At 36.9% G+C, this 19,274-nt stretch overlaps 2 protein-coding genes across 3 annotated transcripts in view; one reads left to right on the forward strand and one right to left on the reverse strand.

Annotated features, from left to right (window-relative positions):
* tpcn1 (two pore segment channel 1) overlaps nucleotides 1-8,866 on the forward strand; it is a 24,705-nt gene extending 15,839 nt beyond the window's left edge. For both annotated transcript variants that reach the window (XM_042487678.1, XM_042487677.1), the window contains exons 21-26: nucleotides 6,039-6,085; nucleotides 6,190-6,258; nucleotides 6,474-6,570; nucleotides 6,816-6,955; nucleotides 7,696-7,776; nucleotides 7,862-8,866. In XM_042487678.1, the coding sequence (XP_042343612.1) occupies nucleotides 6,039-6,085; nucleotides 6,190-6,258; nucleotides 6,474-6,570; nucleotides 6,816-6,955; nucleotides 7,696-7,776; nucleotides 7,862-8,008 (581 nt within the window). In that variant the 3' untranslated portion in view covers nucleotides 8,009-8,866. The remainder of the gene's footprint in view (nucleotides 1-6,038; nucleotides 6,086-6,189; nucleotides 6,259-6,473; nucleotides 6,571-6,815; nucleotides 6,956-7,695; nucleotides 7,777-7,861) is intronic.
* Nucleotides 7,935-18,485, reverse strand: slc8b1 (solute carrier family 8 member B1). The gene is made up of 15 exons (XM_042487679.1): nucleotides 17,968-18,485; nucleotides 16,041-16,193; nucleotides 15,481-15,533; nucleotides 15,002-15,059; nucleotides 14,745-14,850; nucleotides 13,808-13,975; nucleotides 12,916-13,029; nucleotides 12,756-12,830; nucleotides 12,532-12,662; nucleotides 12,277-12,418; nucleotides 12,038-12,159; nucleotides 10,670-10,823; nucleotides 10,486-10,566; nucleotides 10,321-10,385; nucleotides 7,935-9,219 (listed from the first exon to the last, which is right to left on the reverse strand). Exons 1-15 carry the CDS (start codon nucleotides 18,121-18,123, stop codon nucleotides 9,028-9,030), a joined length of 1,770 nt encoding a protein of 589 aa, XP_042343613.1. The 5' UTR covers nucleotides 18,124-18,485; the 3' UTR covers nucleotides 7,935-9,027.
* Nucleotides 18,486-19,274: the final 789 nt, after the last annotated feature.

Here is a 19,274-nt window from a genome sequence, read left to right on the forward strand (position 1 = left end):
AAAAATGACCCAAAAAATGCAAGGCTATAGTAAGGCAAAAATGTCAAAATTTGACACGTCCCAAAAACAGCTGAAAACAGATTGAAAAACCATCTTAAATAGCGTTCCGAGATACGCCATAGCATAGACAGTTGCAAAAATGGCCAAAAAAACACCATAATGTAGCATGTCAAAAAAATGACCCAAAATGCAAGGCTATAGTAAGGCAAAAATGTCAAAATTTGACACGTCCCAAAAACAGCTGAAAACAATTGAAAACCACCTCAAATAGCTGCCATGACACGCCATAGCAAAGAAAGTTGCAAAAATGGCCAAAAACACCATAATATAGCATGTCGAAAAAAATGACCCAAAATGCAAGGCTATAGTAAGGCAAAAATGTCAAAATTTGACACGTCCCAAAAACAGCTGAAAACAATTGAAAACCACCTCAAATATAGCTGCCATGACATGCCATAGCAAAGAAAGTTGCAAAAAGGCCCAAAACACCATAATATAGCATGTCCTAAAAAAATGACCCAAAATGCAAGGCTATAGTAAGGCAAAAATGTCAAAATTTGACACGTCCCAAAAACAGCTGAAAAAATAGTTGAAAAACATCTTAAATAGCGTTCCGAGACACGCCATAGCATAGAAAGTTGCAAAAAATGGCCAAAAACACCATAATATAGCATGTCGAAAAAATGACCCAAAATGCAAGGCTATAGTAAGGCAAAAATGTCAAAATTGGCCCGTCCCAAAAACAGCTGAAAACAGTTGAAAACATCTTAAATAGCGTTCTGAGACACACACCATAGCAGAGACAGTTGCAAAAATGGCCAAAAACACCATAATATAGCATGTTGAAAAAATGACCCAAAATGCAAGGCTATAGTAAGGCAAAAATGTCAAAATTTGACACATCCCAAAAACAGCTGAAAACAGTTGAAAACATCTCTTAAATAGCGTTCTGAGACATGCCATAGCAAAGAAAGTTTCAAAAACGGCCAAAAAACACCATAATATAGCATGTCTAAAAAAAATGACCCAAAAAATGCAAGGCTATAGTAAGGCAAAAATGTCAAAATTTGACACGTCCAAAAACAGCTGAAAACAGATGAAAAGCATCTTAAATAGCGTTCCGAGATACGCCATAGCATAGACAGTTGCAAAAATGGCCAAAAACACCATAATATAGCATGTTGAAAAAATGACCCAAAATGCAAGGCTATAGTAAGGCAAAAATGTCAAAATTGACACATCCCAAAAACAGCTGAAAACAGTTGAAAACCACATCTTAAATAGCGTTCTGAGAGACACGCCATAGCAAAGAAAGTTGCAAAAACGGCCAAAAACACCATAATATAGCATGTCGAAAAAATGACCCAAAATGCAAGGCTATAGTAAGGCAAAAAATGTCAAAATTTGACACGTCCCAAAAACAGCTGAAACAGATGAAAAGCATCTTAAATAGCGTTCCGAGATACGCCATAGCATAGACAGTTGCAAAAATGGCCAAAAACACCATAATATAGCATGTCAAAAAAATGACCCAAAATGCAAGGCTATAGTAAGGCAAAAATGTCAAAATTTGACACGTCCCAACAACAGCTGAAAACAATTGAAAACCACCTCAAATAGCTGCCATGACATGCCATAGCAAAGAAAGTTGCAAAAATGGCCAAAAACACCATAATATATAGCATGTGTCGAAAAAATGACCCAAAATGCAAGGCTATAGTAAGGCAAAAATGTCAAAATTTGACCCGTCCCAAAAACAATCAAAAATAGTTGAAAACATCTTAAATAGCGTTCCGAGACACACCATAGCATAGACAGTTGCAAAAATGGCCAAAAACACCATAATATAGGATGTCGAAAAAAATGACCCAAAAATGCAAGGCTATAGTAAGGCAAAAATGTCAAAACTTGGCCCGTCCCAAAAACAGCTGAAACAGTTGAAAGGCATCTTAAATAGCGTTCTGAGACACGCCATAGCAAAGAAAGTTTCAAAAACGGCCAAAAACACACATAATATAGGATGACGAAAAAATGACCCAAAATGCAAGGCTATAGTAAGGCAAAAATGTCAAAATTTGACACGTCCCACAAAAAAATCAAAAATAGTTGAAAACCATCTTAAATAGCGTTCCGAGACACGCCATAGCATAGACAGTTGCAAAAATGGCCAAAAACACCATAATATAGCATGTCTATAAAAATGACCCAAAATGCAAGGCTATAGTAAGGCAAAAATGTCAAAATTTGACACACAGCTGAAACAGATGAAAAGCATCTTAAATAGCGTTCCGAGATACGCCATAGCATAGACAGTTGCAAAAAATGGCCAAAAAAACCATAATGTAGCATGTCAAAAAAATGACCCAAAATGCAAGGCTATAGTAAGGCAAAAATGTCAAAATTTGACACGTCCCAAAAAACAGCTGAAACAGATGAAAAGCATCTTAAATAGCATTCCGAGATACGCCATAACATAGACAGTTGCAAAAAGTGGCCAAAAAAAACATAATGTAGCATGTCAAAAAAATGACCCAAAATGCAAGGCTATAGTATGGCAAAAATGTCAAAATTTGACACATCCCAACAACAGCTGAAAACAATTGAAAACCACCTCAAATAGACTGCCATGACATGCCATAGCAAAGAAAGTTGCAAAAATTGCCAGAAACACCATAATAAAGCATGTCGAAAAAATGACCCAAAATGCAAGACTATAGTAAGGCAAAAATGTCAAAATTTGACACGTCCCAAAAACAGCTGAAAACAGTTGAAAACCATGTGGAATAGTCTGCCAAGACACGCCATAGTAAAGAAAGTTTCAAAAACGGCCAAAACCTCCATAATATAGCATGTCGAAAAAATGACCCGAAATGCAAGGCAATAGTAAGCAAAAAATGTCAAAATTTGACACATCCCAAAAACAATGGAAAACAGTTTAAAACTACCTAAAATAGCCTGCCAAGACATGCAATAGCATAGAGATGCAAAAATGGCCGTAAACACCATTGTGTACCATGTCAATAAAATGACCCAAAATGCAAGGCTATTGTAAGCCAAAAATGCCAAAATTTTACATGTCCCAAAAATAGTGGAAAACAGTGGAAAAGTTGAAAAAGCATCCAACTTGCTATTGTCCCCCCCCCCCCCCAAAAAAAATAAACAAAGAAGGAAGGCGAAAAATGTTAAAATTTGACAAACAAGGCCAATAATGTCATGATTCAACATGTTGAAAAAATGGCCAAAAAGTAATAGTATGTTGAAAAATTAAAAATTTTGACGTGAAAAAAATGGCTGAAAACAACATATTACAGCTTGTAGAATCACGTAATAGTATACAAAGTGGGGGGAAAAAAGGCCAAATTTAAGCATGTTGAAAAAATGGCAGAAAACGCAATAGTGTAGTCGAAAAATTTCAAAATTTTGACAAAAATGTCTGAAAATGATGTATTAAAGCTTGTAGGGTCACATCATAGCATACAGTGTCGAAAAAAAGACCATAAACTTCATAACTAGCATGTCGAAAAGATTGGCTAAAACCGTATAGTATAGTACAACGTTTTTATGCTTCAAATTTTGACATTTAAAAAATATGGCTGGAAGCGATGTATTATGGCTTGAAATGGCATTAAAATAAAGTGATACTATAGTAGGTCACCCAAAATACCATAACAAGTCATAACAAGTATAGTATGTTGTCCAAACTTTTGTAAAAAAAAAAAAAAAAGACATACTATAGTGTCGTCCAAAATATCATAAAACAGTCATACTACAGTATGTCATCCAAAATATCATAAAAAAGTCACACTATAGTAGGTCATCCAAAATAGCATAAAAAAGTCAAACTATAGTATATTGCCCAAATTACAATAAAACAGTCATAGTATAGTATGTCATCCAAAATAGCATTAAAAAGACATAGTATAGTATGACGCCCAAAACAGCACAAAAAAATAATGGTATAGTATGTTGCCTAAAATAGCGCAAAAAAATCATAGCATAGTATGTCATCCAAAAAAGCATGCAAAGTCATACTATAGTATGTCGTCCAAATTAGCATAAAGTAGTCATAGTAGTATCTCGTTCAAGATAGCATAAAAATAGTCATAGTATAGTATGTCATCCAAAATAGTATAACAAAGTCATAGTAAACTATGTCGTCCAAAATTGCATAAAAAAGTTATTCTTTTTGTTCAAAATAGGACAAAAAAGTGATAGTTTAGGATGTCGTAGTAGTCAAAAGTCATCGTATGTGACCGTATAGCATGCCGACAAAAACTCAGAAAGCATGTCAAAAAAGCATAGTATAGCATTGTGAAACAACTGGGAAAAGACATAGTATAACATGTTAAAAATGTCATAGTTCAGTATGTAGAAAAAAACTGAACTGAAGATATATTTAAGTATGTAAAAACTGATAAAATGTTACAGCATAGCGTCTTGAATTTTTTTTTTTAAATTCATTTCATATTATGACAACTTGATGAAAGTCACTGTATAAAATGTAAAAAAAAAAAAAAAAAAAAACAAATTTAAATTATAGTGTGTAGAAAAAATTCTAAGAAAAATGTCAAGGTATTGCATTTCCAAAAAACTAAATGCTGAAGTATGGTGTTTCAAATGAATTGAAAAAAAAAAGTAAACCATTTTAAAAGAATGTCATTACACAGCATGTCGAAAACAAATGAGAAAAAGTTTTGGAAAAGCATGTCAAAAAAGCATACTAAAGCATAATCAAAGTAGTTTTGGAACAACTGACAAAAAGTCATAGTACAGTGTGTGGAAAAAAAACTGAAAACAAGTCATAGTTAAGAATGTAAAATAACCTTTAAAATGTCACAAATGTCACAGTGTAGTTGTTTGAAAAATGTTTTTGTATAGTGTCAAAAAAAAAAGAAAAAAAGAGTCATAGTATGTTATGTTGAAAAACAAAGAAACTTAATATACTGTGTCAAAAAACTAAAAAAGATACACAATAGTATGTTGAAACAATTAAAGAAAAGTCATAATTTAGCATGTAGAAAAAAAATATTAAAATTATAATATAGAAATGACTTTAAACTATTATAGTGTGTTAAAAAATGAAAAAAAGGCATAGCAAAACATGCAAAAAAATGTTAAAGTGTGTGTCTAAACAAATGTTATGGTGCAGCATGTCAAATAAAGGGTATTAAAAAAAACTTAGAAAAAGTCCTGAAATAGCATGTTGAAAAAAGGCTTAGTGTAGCATTTCTAAAACATAGCAAGTATAGCATGTTGAGAAAAAATTAAAAAAGGTCATTATATATTATTTTGGATAACTGAGAAAAGTCATAGTATAGCATGTTGAAAAAAGCTGTCATTAAATAGCATGTCAAAAAAAGGCATAGTATAGTCCAAAAAAACTAATAGTATAGCATGTTGAAAAAAAATGTGATGGTAATGGATGTTAGAAAAACATCATAGTATAGCATGCCCAAAAAACTGACAAAAATGTCACAGCATGTCAGACAGATATATCATTTGAGAGGAAAATATCATAGTATAATCAGTCAAAAACAGTCACAGTGTAGTATGCATAGAGAAAAACCCTCAATTTAAGATGTCAATAAAAATGTCACAGTATGGTACGTCATAAAAGCCATAAAAAACGCTGAAATATATCACAGCATGTTGACAAAAAGACTCAGTTTATCATGTTGAAAAAAGTAATCTTATAGTATGCTGGAACAAAATTCATAGTATATCATATCAAGTGTGAAAAAACTAAAAAAAAATTAGTGTAAAGAGTAAAAAAAGCTGGAGAAAGTCAAAGCATAGCATGACGAAAAAATGGGAAAAAATATCATAGTTTAACAGGCCAAAGACACCTGAAAGACAATCATGGTATTATATGTAAATATTTTTTTAAAAAGTCATATATTAACAGTACTGTATGTTAAAAAAGGCTGGACACTGTATTTTTTAGAAAGCATTACTCCAAGAGGAATTAGTGGTGAATATGTGTGGGACTATTTAGTTAAATAGTAATTAATTAATTGCTTGTTTTGTTTTTCCTCCAGTGACGCTGTTTGAACTGACTGTGGTCAATAACTGGTACATCACCATGGTAAGATCAGGTCATCTGTCTGTGGTCTTTAATTAATGGCCTCTCTGCAGTCATTGATCAGTGGGTGTTGCTGTTTCACTGCTGCTGTGTTTACTCTGTCACAGGAAGGAGTGACCTCTATGACCACCCACTGGAGTCGGCTCTACTTCATGACCTTTTACATAGTTACCATGGTGAGGCCCGTGCAGTCAGATTTGTTTGGGTCAGGTCTGCAGAAGTACGCGCTGCATTCTGCCCTATGCTGTTAATGTGATCGTGTGTGTGTGTGTGTGTGTGTGTGTGTGTGTGTGTGTGTGTGTGTGTGTGTATGTATGTGTGTGTGTGTGTGTGTGTGTGTGTGTGTGTGTGTGTGTGTGTGTGTGTGTGTGTGACATTTTTATCTCTCCAGGTGGTGATGACCATCATTGTGGCATTCATTTTGGATGCGTTTGTGTTCCGCATGAACTACAGCCGCAAGAACAGGGAACCAGTGGAGAACCCAGAGGGTGAGACAGAGTGTGTGTGTGTTTGGGTGCATGCATGGATGTTGTGTATACATTTACAGAAAAAACTAAAGCACTTAAGAATAAAAGCCTTGTAGCGATAAATATTTTCAGTGTTCCTTGCACATATAATCACATCAGATCACTTTTGATAAATATTTGGCAGACAGTAAGGTGTGACAGGAAGTGTGAAGTGTGAATTAGCGTTCAGTGAGTTACTTTGATGTCCGTGTGTGCGCATGCTCCAGATGAGAATGGGATAGTGTTCGAAGTAGAGGTGAGTCGTGATGAAGCTCTGGCCACTCTGGAGCTGTACAAACAGACTTGCCCGGGACTGTCTTCCCTCAGCTCTCTACAGGGAGTCCTGCAAACGATGGACAGAGGAGGGGTAAGAAAAGACGAACACACACACACACACACACACACACACACACACACACACACACACACAATAAACTCTTAGGCCATATCCACAAGACTTCTTTTCACTTTGAAATGGCTTTTTAAAATGCAATGTTTTTGTGAGTGTTTTTTTACGCTGTTTCAGAAATAATCTCTGTCTATACTAACGCACCTGAAAATGTGTATCACATGACCATCAATACACACTGGGCATATGTGTGTCAGTGTGAACAGAAAGCGGTTGTCTACTCTGCGGTTGGTTAATTACAGAAAATACGATAGAAATTCAGAAAAGTAAGACTTGAGATCTGTTTGCTCGGATCGATGATGAGGTGGAGCCGTTAATGACAGGAGTATAAATCAGATGCAGATAGCCGAAAACACATTTGAAATCATTGCAAAGCTCAGATACTTCTTGACACTGGGTAATTTTGGTCGATTACTTAATGGTATCAAGCACTGATAAACAACCCTAGTGGTGACTGATCAGAGCCAATCAGGAAGGGAATGCGGATGTCTGCGTCACCCCTTAAAAAGTCTGTTTCTTCCAGTCCAGACTAAAATGCAACCTCAAAGTTTTCTAACCAAAATGAGTAGTGTGGACGCTAGGTGAAATTGTAGCAAATTTAAAAAAAAAAACTTTTAAGTGTGGATGTGGCCTAGAGTCCTCTGCTCTTCACAATAGGTCCCACTAACCTGCTTTTCCTCCTGCTTTGGTCTGCACAGCATTCGTCTCTGGTGTACCTTGGTCGAAGATCTAGGACAAAAAGTGACCTCAGCATGAAAATGTACGAGGAGGAGATACAGGTAAGCAACAGAGGAAATAATCCTGATTATCACGACAGCAGTTGGTCAGTTGGAACTTCCTCACCTTGTCTATGTCTCATCTCAGCACGAGTGGTATGCAGAGTATTCGAGGGAAAACCTGCCTCAGCAAGACCAAAGCCTGGATCGGGAAATGGACAGTCCCAACTCCAACCCGTCTTCCTTCCCAGAGCCTCAGCTCAACTCACAGACTGGACCTCACAGCGTCAACTAACGCACAGTTTGCAAGCAGTAAATACACACCATCATCTCAGCGTTTTTAACAGCAAAGAAACTCCCGTCACTCCAGGTCTTCTCCAGTTCTCCCATGCTCCCTGTCACAGTGAGAAACAAGTCCAGGGCTTTTTGGACTGATGTGAGAGTGAGACGAGTTAATGACTATTCTTTGTGGGAGCCACCGCCACAGACTTAAAGACAGCAGTGCAGGTCTGTTGCCCGAACAGTGAAGTGTTGCCCTCTTTTGGCCTTTTCCAAGACTGCAGCAGATAATAGGGGGGAGCTGGTGCTACTACCGGATGTTGTGTACGTGTACTGCTGTAGGCCTTTTGTGACCTCTTGTAAATCATGTAGTACCTAAACCAGATGCCTTAGTGAAATGGCTCATCTGATCAGTATTAATAGACATCTAAGACCAAAACACTTACACTCCTTTAAGCTAAACCCAACAAAACAATTACACAATATTTCCTGACTAATGTCTCAGCAGACTCAAAGTATTTAACTTTTATATAACTTCTTATTCTGTAATGTTTTTGAGTTCCAATTGTCAAGTGCATTTATGTATTTTGCTGTACTATCATACAATTAGTAACTGCTTATTTACTTATAATGTATAATTTAACACACCAGCATTATGAGGACCTGTAAAAACAAGTACCAAACCAAAATTATTTAATGCCCCAAAAGCAGCTTTGTACATTTTAACATTTTGATTTACAGTACTTTTAGTTCTTTCGCAATGTTTTAAAGTATAAATTTCTACATCCTGTGTTTTCCCTCTGGACTCACAAAGTGCCATCACAGTTCCAGCACAAACAAGAAGTTGAATAAAGGCACAGTGTGATCAGTTTCAGCTCTCCCTGAGCAGTCTGTCATTCATTTGCCAGAGCAAAAAGTGTACTGTTGATTCTTCGTATGAGCAGTGTATTAATATTATGTGCAGAATACGGTGCAGTTCTGTTCCAGTCTGTCGTGTTGCACGTCCCTCATTTCAGACTGGCCTTAGAGTCCAATCTATGTCACGTGGATCTTGCCAAACTCGGTGAGCAGCGCAATGAGAAGGAAGATGGCATAGAAGACCAGGAGGAAGATCCCATATGTCCGACCCAGGTGGAACCGGCTCAGTGGAACGATGACAAAGGACAGGGCCATGGACAAACCCAGAGATCCTGCAAGAATCCACGTCAGCAAACCCTCTGATTCAAACTGAGGAGGAGAAAGAGACAAAGATGCATAACATTCATGTTTTTATGTATCTGCGATTACTATATTTCTCTTTAGCCAGAATTATAAATGAATGACTTTTCAAAATTTCTTTATATTTTATAAAACATTTCCATAAAAGGCTTTAATTTATTTTTTTTTTAAAAGGCCTTAACTGGTATTAATATGTCTTAAGTTAATCTTTCAAAAGTCTTAAAAAAATGTTAGAAGATAGATATTAAGATATTATCTTTTTTCCAGATGTTGCATCATACAATTTTAAAATAATTAGTAATATCTATCTATTCTTTTACAATAATTTACAGAATTTAACATCATGCAGATCTGGACAGAAAAACCAACAAAACTCAGATTAACAAGCTCCAGTCAAATATAAATAAACACGATTTTCTTCAAGGAATGGATGCATACATATATGATATCTTATGTTCATTGTTTTCTACATGTTTCAATTAACTTTTTAACTTGACCCAAAAAAATGCTTTATGTTTAAATAAAAATTCGGGGAAAATTGTCCTTAACCCAAGTAAATGATGTCAGTTCATGTTTTATTTTTCTTCAATTTGGGGTATTTTAAAATTGGTCTTAAATTGCATTCCCTTTGGAATTAAAAATAAATAAAAGGCCTAAATCTAAGTTTCTTAAAGCTGCAGGAACCCATTATTTAACACACATTTTCCCTGACATTTGCAGATAAGCAAACTGCTAACACTTGCTGACTTTACTCGCTCGTTTCATTTTCCTGTTTCACTTCTGACGTGATAACAGGTTTAGCACTGACACATTGCTGGTCTGGTCTGTGTGTATCATGTGATGCTAGTCACATTTAAATGGTCATACAGCTCAATACTAGATTTCAAATGAATACTACAAGGAATGTGTTTTGCGTAATGTTAGAGATTTTTAAGGGGATTTTTTTATGAACAAATTTTCAACAATAGACAAAACAATGTGTATCCAAACTTTTAGCTTGTTACCAATTAAGGCATGCAAAACAGTTTCTTTTATAATTTCATAACTTTTAAACTTTAATAATAGCCATGGGAACCCTGAAATTCTTGACTGAATGTTTGAGGAGATTACCTGCACTTCCGAGTGTGTTTTAACCATCTGCACCAGACATCCTAAACCCACTCCAAACAGCATGTCTGAAGAAAATACAGTCAAGGACAAAGCCAATAACAGTTACACGTGTCCAAAAGTGGGGTTTTTATACTGACACACACACTCATATAAAAGTAAGGATACTGAAAATGATGCCTCCAAAGCAGGCAGATATGGCCATCCGTGGGTAACCCTGCCGGGCGATGGTGATGTCAGAAAAGCAGTCTGGAGAAAAAAGAGATGCATAAAGATCATGCGCTTAACATTTTAAGTACAAGCATAGATTTCTATATGTTTTTTTAAAAAGTACTAGTTTCACAAATATCACCTCCTATGCTGTTGCCCCAGGCCAACAGAGTCAGCCCCAGCACAGTGTTGCTGAGACTCAGCACCACACCGAGCATGTGCAGAAGACTGACCACTTCAGAGGCCACTGCGCTGATCAACACTGCGCTGACCACAAAGCCCAACAGAGCAAACAGCTGGAGGGGGAAAGAGACGAACTTAGAATCACATAAACAAGCACAACAGAACATTTCATCATCACAGCAGGAATATAACATCAATCCAGTTTGGTCAAAAAGATTTTATACAAGAGCAGTGATTCTAATGGTGAATGAACTGTGATGAATGTATGCTAAATGGCAAAGATTCACTTTACAGACTTAAATGTCAAAACACTTTTTGGATGGATTACCACGAAATATTGTACAGACATTCATGGTTCCAAGATAATTTATCCAGTTGACTATGACGTAGGGCCGTACCGAATAGTTTGAAGTTTTGTTTAAAACTTTGATATCCAAGTTTGAAGTCAACATTTAAATGGTGCAGATTTTGTTGTTTTTTGCATGTTCATTCAGTCTAAACCCAGTATTTCTGCACCGTTTTGTGATCCAAACATTTCAATAACTCCAGAACATGTCAAAATGTACTGAGAAATAATAGATGTAATTACTTACAAAATTCACACAATGTTTTTATCTGACAAAATGTTCTTTATCCGTATTGGTTAGCATTTAGTCTTTCAAAAAACATTTTTACTGTAGTCAACAAAATGTTTTCTCTCTCGCTTTCCACACAGAAATTAAGGCACACATCTGAATTACGGAGGAGGTATTAACATTATAAATAAACCATAAATGAACATTTATTCATCAAACAAAAGACTTTAGAAAAAGACTGATCTAATCTGATGAATAGCTTCATTCAAATTATGGGTTTTTAAGACTTGTGTTTACAGTGATGAAGTCATAAAATATGAAGGACAGACTTTCAAAGCTTCATTCAATAACCTCAATAGAAGCTTTGTATGTAAAAAAAATAAATTAATAAAATTTGGTACAGCCCTACTTTAATGATCCTGTGACTTTTCATTTAGTGCCACCATTGGGTTGCATTTTTTTACTTGTCAAGTATTTAACCAGAATCAGAACTACTTTATTGATCCCCGGGGGAAATCTGTGGCCAAATATCTGAAAAAAACGAAGGATATTCCCATCAGCCTCAGTTGAACTTAATGTTTGCATGTTAGTATTGTCATTGTAGGTCAAAGCACAGAGCAGTTTGAATGACTGTAGACTTTTACTGTTGTGAAAATTGGAAAGATTGCATCCTCTGATGTACACCCCCAACCAAAAATGGAGCATATTGTGTTTATATTTTTTGTTTCTTTTTAATCTCCATAAATGCTTACTGGATGATATTTAGGAGGACGGTCATTGGTGGTGGTGCAGAAGACAATAGCAGACAGGAAAAGTCCCAGAAGAAGCATCAGCAGCCAGAGAGGAAACTCTCCCTGTATCATATAACCTCCATCTAGACGTCAGTTATGGAAAAAAAAAGATGGCAATAAAATACATATAAATTAAGTTGATTATTTTACCATATATTTTGTCTATTTATGGCTGCTACAGCATGTCATGCTGCACTTACACAATCCAGACTGGAGGGTGAGCACACACACCAGAGGAGCGGTGATCAGATGAAGGCAATTCAGTGGACGACACCAGTTCCTGTCTTCTTTATCAGGGTCGACCACAGGGATGCAGAGCAGCAGCAGGAACTCTACAGGGGTCTGATGGGTGCAAGACAGTTTAAAATAGCTTTTCACTCTTTAGACGTGGTATACCAACCAGATTCAGTCAGACACTGAGCCCACTGTATCTGTCTACCATCACACACACACACCTTCAGTACTTTGAGGACTCTCCAGCTCCATGATTTCCTCCTCCACTTCCTTTGGTCCACCGGGTTCAGAGAACGCAGCAGGACCTTAGTTGTGGACTCTGAGTAAGGCAGAAGCGGCCTGTACTCCGACTCTGAAACACACACATACACATGCATGATATGGTCCTGATTATGCAGAAAAATCCAGCTGTACATTAACTTTGTGTGGTTTACAGAATTCCTACCGTACTCCTGTTGGATGGTCCCTCCATTCAGGTTGGGAACATCATCATCAGACGAGTCAGACGAGTGAAACTCTGCTGCAAAGACAAAAATATCATCACTTGAAAATGTGGAAAACATATATTGTTTAAATTCACCTGTGTGTGTATTTGTCTCTCTAACCTGGAACATGTGGAGTGCTCTGCACACTAGAGTTCACTGAATGTTTCTGCCGGTTGTAGATGTATGCACTGATGATAACGGTCAACACATACACCACATAGAGGCCCAGGTACCCTAGAAAAAGAAAGTGAAGCAAAATGAAGCTAAAAATATCCCAGTCTGTGTAAAAACACTTCAGACATACACAGTAAACTCTATACAAAGTCTACTGTTTGTATGGAAATATCTAAAAATGGGTGTGTTCCACCAGAGAGTAAGGGATTTTGCAAAGAAGTGTGGCTGGGTGACTCTTCAAACCGCACTTTGGGGTTGTTTTTAGTCAGAAAATAGCTGAGATTGCAGTCTGAGGTGTAGATTTTGGCAACAGAACAAGAAAACACTCAGACACACACCACCCTGCGAGGCTCTAAATCCTCTACATGTTTAAGTAAACAAAAGAGATTGTTCAGATGGAAAATCAAGGAGGATTTGTAATTGAATATAAAGATTTTAGATTTTATGAAACAGAGAAAAGCAACAATACAACGGCAAAATTGGAACTTGTCTTTGTCTCTGGGTTTATGGCCTAACCTTTAACTAAACTTATTGAAACCTGTTAACAGATAACTAAAGCAAACAAGGAAATGGATCTGACACAAATTTGCCGAGGCTGCAAAAGACTACCAGTAACACTGAAGTGAGTTACATGTGGTAAAATATTATTTAGAAGAATCAATCTTTAATATGCATACTGAACTGTTTATTCACAAATACACAATGCAAATACCTCATTAAAATATTTCCCCAATAAGGACCAATATGCGACTACCACTTTGATCAAGGAAGGCAAAACTTTCACTCAAAGAAATGAGTGTCTAAATGTGTGTGTGTGTGTGTGTGTGTGTGTGTATACCCAGTGTTTCTCCAATCGTTGTGGTTCCTCTGTACAACATGAGGAAAGTCCAAAACACTGCCACCATATAGAAGATGACATCGCGCAGAAATGGACGGGAGGCCACAGCGAAAGGTTTGACCAGCGCCACGCTGCCTGCGACTACTGTGGTGACAAATATGCCAGCTCCTGTGTACGGAGGGAGGGACAGAGATCAAGCATGATTAGGCAAAATGACAACTACGTGTTCATATTGAAAAGCCTGAGTTTAATATGGTGTGTGTATGTTTGTGAGCGTAATCTGTGTGACCAGATATCTGAATATGTGTACTGAATCTTCTGGTTTCAATTTGTAGTCCCAGGAATGTTGACCAATCAGGTTTCAGCGGCAGGTAAATAGTCCAATGCGTTTGGCTGTACAGAAGTGCAATCTCAGAACTTGAGTTAGCAAAATATAAGATTTTCACTTCACAAATATCATGGCCAGAAGGCTTCATGATAACAATATTATTGCAATGATTATAGAAAATATGAAGAAACAAAAGAATCGCACAAAAAAATGAGTTTCGGAAAGTGGAGAGAGTGTGTTATCACAACTGTACAAAACCATCTTAAAACAGCAATTCAGGGGGAGGCAGATAAAGTAAGAACAAAAAGAAACAGAAATGAATTAAGGCGCTGGATTATTTACACAATAATATCATATCTGTTTTATTAACACAATATCAATATTTCATGTTTAAATACCATCACGTCAGCACTGGTGTATCATGAAATCCTTACTGGGAACCCATCAGTTATTGTCTATTGAAAGGTAACGCTTTTTTTGTTGTTGTGTTTTTCTCCCAAAAAGAGGATCTGTATTCATATGCAGATATCTGAATATTGCCCGTTGCCCCTGGAGGCTTTTAGTTGTCAGACCAGTGTCTGTCGATGGTGTGTGTGAGACTTTGCCTACCAAATAGAGCTCCGACAGCCAGCCCAGCGGTGTGTGGCCGAGAGAAAGCTACCACGGCACTGAAGATGTCAGGAGCTCCGTTACCAAGAGCCAGAAACGTCACACCCTCGGCACAAACACCAGTCAAGGAAAATAATCTTCACTAAAAGATAATTGAACAACATGAACAGAAATCCAAGAAGTAGAAGAAAAATCACACACAGCGGAACAAAATGAGAGCTTCTGGGGGAAGTACAGAGGGCGCAGATAAAGGATACAGCCACGTTATGAGTGAGGTGCAGACTGGTAGAGATGGCTGACAGGTTTGGACAGAAACTGGGGAGAAACAGCGAAAAACAAATGAGAATGCTCATAAGAAATGCATTTTATATTAAACATCTGACGGCTTCTTTACCATTGGCATCATTAGTGTGAAAAGAGTTTAGTGTGTGAAGAGGGGGAGTAGAAGAGCAGAACAAACTGTGCTTCCTTTGAGGAAATCTTACAACTCAAGTGAAACAATGAAGAAAAACGCGCCACAGTCACGTGATTCTTCATATGACTTTTAAGCTGACCGCACAGCGGGCATGTATGTGTGTGTGTAGTCTGCACATGAGAGCTAGTAAACATGCTGTAACACTCTCTAAAGCTGAAACGAATCAATGAAAATGGATGATTTAGGCTCGCAGGCATGACCCACATAAAGGGGAACTTGTTGGACGCACATAAAAAAACTAGCAACATGAGAGACACTTACAACTTAGACGCTGTGAGTCCAAGAATGACGAACAAAAACAGCAGCCATATAATCTGTGGAGAATCAGAAAAAGTTAGAGTTTTCTTAACACACACTCAGAGGAGACAGGAGTGCTGCTTGAGTCTGTCACACTCAGACAAATGCTCTACAAACAAAAAATTCGGTTGAACAAGTCAACACTAAAAAACACGTCCTAGTTTGACCACACTGATCCTCTTGTTCTTAATCTGTAACACAAAACTATTTATCTCAAATGACAGGTTTTGCAAAATCTCACTTGTTTTCCCCACAAATAATGAGCTTAATGCTGATTATTGTTACAGTTTGTGTTGTTGCCTTGCAAAGAGGGAAATTTAGGAAGTTTCTTCACTTCTTTCATTCTTACAAAAATCCATTATTTAGCAAAGAGTGAAATGACAGAGCATGGTAAATCAAGAAGTATGATACAATCTCTCACAGCAAAGTCATCTTCCTCAAAAGATTAGCTGATGCCGAGCTCTGGGGTTTCATATCATCCACACCCAAGTGCACACACACATACACACACACACTGGTCTTACACAGAGAGTGATGGTGAGAGGGGTGAGATTGGGAGAAAGCAGACAGAAGGCCACACGGAGGTAGTTGATGAAGCCATCTTCCATGTTACAGTCTGGTGTGTTCTTCACAAACGTGCAGCGGTCTGCAGAGCTGACGTTCATCACAAGGTCACACTTAGTAAACAAAGAAAGACATACAGATATCAGTTCCCTAATTACATGTCAAAATGTCACAAATTATTTTTTAAAACAAAATGTGACCATCTCTCTCGACACTGTAGTGATTTATCAGAGATTCATAAATTCAAAATAACGTGGAAGAAGTCACTATGAATAGGACCAGGATAATATCCCTTCAGGGCTCATGTAAGTAATATCATCCCAGAGAAGGAACTGAGGACAAATAGATAATATTCCAGGTGTTTACAGGGGTTACAGTTTATTTTATGTTTTTTTAGTTTTTTTTCCTAGGTTATTTTCCTCTTTTTTACATTCTTTCTGTGAATATTAATGTAAAATTTATTTTTAGTTAATTAGAGCATAGGTTTAAATCAATCAGTAAGCAGTTAATTGAAAGTACAATTAACTGTCTTTTCGGAAAGGGATGGGATTAAATAAATTTGTACTTTTTCTAACTCTTTTTCAAATATGTACACCAAGTAATCATGTGTTTGACCATTTCTTTTGCTTTATGTTTTCATTGTTTGTAAATATTACTTTTTCTGTCCATCTGCTTGTTTGTATTATCATTTCTCTATTTTCTTTTACATGTTTAAAATAAATGAATAAATGAAATAATATAAATGCTTGACAAAAATAGGAACTTTTTTGCTTGTTGCAAAAAAAAAAGACAGAAGAAAACATAAATAGACTATAGAAAACAATGACCTAATCTAACCACAGATAATAAAGAAATCAATATTGTCTCACAATATATGCACTTCATTGTAAAATATAATGCACTCCGATACAAAAGCTCAGCCATAATTTCTACTGTTACAAAGATAATACTGCCTGATTTTGATTCTCGCTGTCAGAGAAGTATTTCTTTTATCGATATGTTCATTTTGGGGGATGCTTAAAAAGTTTTCAAATTAGACTAAGACACAAGGCTCCCTTACAAGACAGGGCCAACTCAACATTGGGAAAAGTTTAGATCCTGACTTAACCATTTTTACATTCCATTTGTTTAGCTGACGCTTTTATCCAAAGCAACTTACAATAAGTGCATTCACCCATGTGGAAACAAACCCCAAACTGCAAGAAACACGCAAGTACACTGCATGCATCAGGTGCAAAAAACACATTTTTTATACTTTTGGAAACAATAAGAAATAAAATGTCTCTTATTCTTTTTCATTTCAGCTTATATTGTGCTTTAGTGATGCATATTCCCCAAAACGGACACACAAACTAACTGTTACAGAGGACCTGGGTCCTATGGGGAAACTGAGTATCCACAGCCTCTGGGCAAAAGTCAGCATTGCCTGGTTTACTTTAGTCTGTATGAAGTCTCTGTGATGGGAATTTCTTGTTATTTTTAAATAAATACTAGATTTATTTTAAAAAGGAAAAAATAATAGAGACCTTCACGTGACTGAGAATAAAGTTGTAAATACTTACATTGTTTTCAGTGACACTGTGCATCTGGCTCAGTGTAGAGTACACACAGGCCATCAATATACTATCTGTACACCTGTATCTGGGGGATCTTGACATCTGCCCTGATGTGAAAATGCACGTGCCACCTTTGACAGAGCAGTTTAACTTCATTCATGAGACCACACCAATCATGTGACAGCTGGAAAAACCTGCTGACAACCTGCCAGCCTCAAACCAAAACTGTACATCAATATAAACCAGTTAACACAGAGCACACACACATGCACGCGACAGGTCAATTTCAGTAACATTCACATGTTAATTTGATTGTTTAAATCTCACCGACCTCATCGCTGCTGCTTGCAAACATCACGGCTTGTGGTGTGTTTGAAGACGGCCCGGGTAATCCGAAACCAGGCTGCTTCCCGAGGACATGTGAGCCCGACGTGACCTGCTGGTGAAACAACACCAGCAGAAGTGAGAGGTAAACATCACGAAACATGATTCACTTTATCCTGGAGCCGCTGCGTCCATGCTGCTGGACAGCACTGCTGTGGGGTTTTCTCTCCCGAAATCCACAAGTTTCACCTTAAACGATACCAGACGAAATGTTTCAAATAAACGTAATTTTTGTTGTAGCAGTAGCTTCACTTCAACACTTGTAAATGTTTCTTATGGCCTCTTTCAAATGCTGTTTGCTCAGACTCAAGGTCCGCGTACACTGTGTACACCTTCAGCTGAAACCCCACCTACTGTTTTTCCAACCAGACGTGTGCCGCCTTCACGGACTCCTCGTAAAAATCAGAATTTCTTTGTCCAAAATAGGGATACTGAAATACGAATTCTAACACCCCTCAAAAAATTTTTTTTAATACAATCACACACGTACAACAGTTACAAATATGGATGTTATCCATGTCAAGGTTATGTTGGGTAAGTATTTTTATTTTTATTTTTTATTTTTTTTGGGGGGGGTTCTTTGTTTGTTTTTTGTTTTGTTTTTTTAATATATTTATTATTTACTTTATTTATTTATTATTTACTCTATTTTTTCTCTTTCCTCTATAATTACTTGCTTATTTATTTTTTCTTTTCCTCTTTTTTACTCATTTCCTGCCTGCTTCCACCGTTAATACTGTTGTAAATACTTGCAGCTGTCATTATTGTAGTTAGCATTGTTGTCATCGTTTTCATTGTCGTTGTTGTTGTTATTGTTGCTGTTGTTTTTGTTGTCTCTTGTGTCTTCCCCTCCCCTCTGTGTCCCCCAACCTCTCTCTTTTCTCTCTTCCTATCCACTCTAACGTTGTGCTGTCCGGTAGCCTTGCCAATAAATCTCAGTACGGACTGCAACAGGAAGAAGTATGTCAAAAAAAAAAAAAGCTGCTTTCCATCACTTGGTAACTCAGCATTATTTGCACTCATTTCATTAAAGATATACAAATTGGCGCAACTAAACATTATAATACAGTAAACACTTAAGATCATTAATCCACGTGTTGTTTTAAAACAATTACGTGGTATAAACACTAAGAAAACTCGCAATGTTCACGTTTTTCATGGTATTGAAACTAACGCATGCAATTTCTCCCACAGTACCAGAAGGCAGCATGTGCTCAGTCCCTCCCTGCTCCTCTTGCTTCAGACTTGTGCTCA

Source organism: Plectropomus leopardus, chromosome 6, assembly GCF_008729295.1.
Source record: "Plectropomus leopardus isolate mb chromosome 6, YSFRI_Pleo_2.0, whole genome shotgun sequence".
Lineage (NCBI taxonomy): Eukaryota > Metazoa > Chordata > Actinopteri > Perciformes > Serranidae > Plectropomus > Plectropomus leopardus.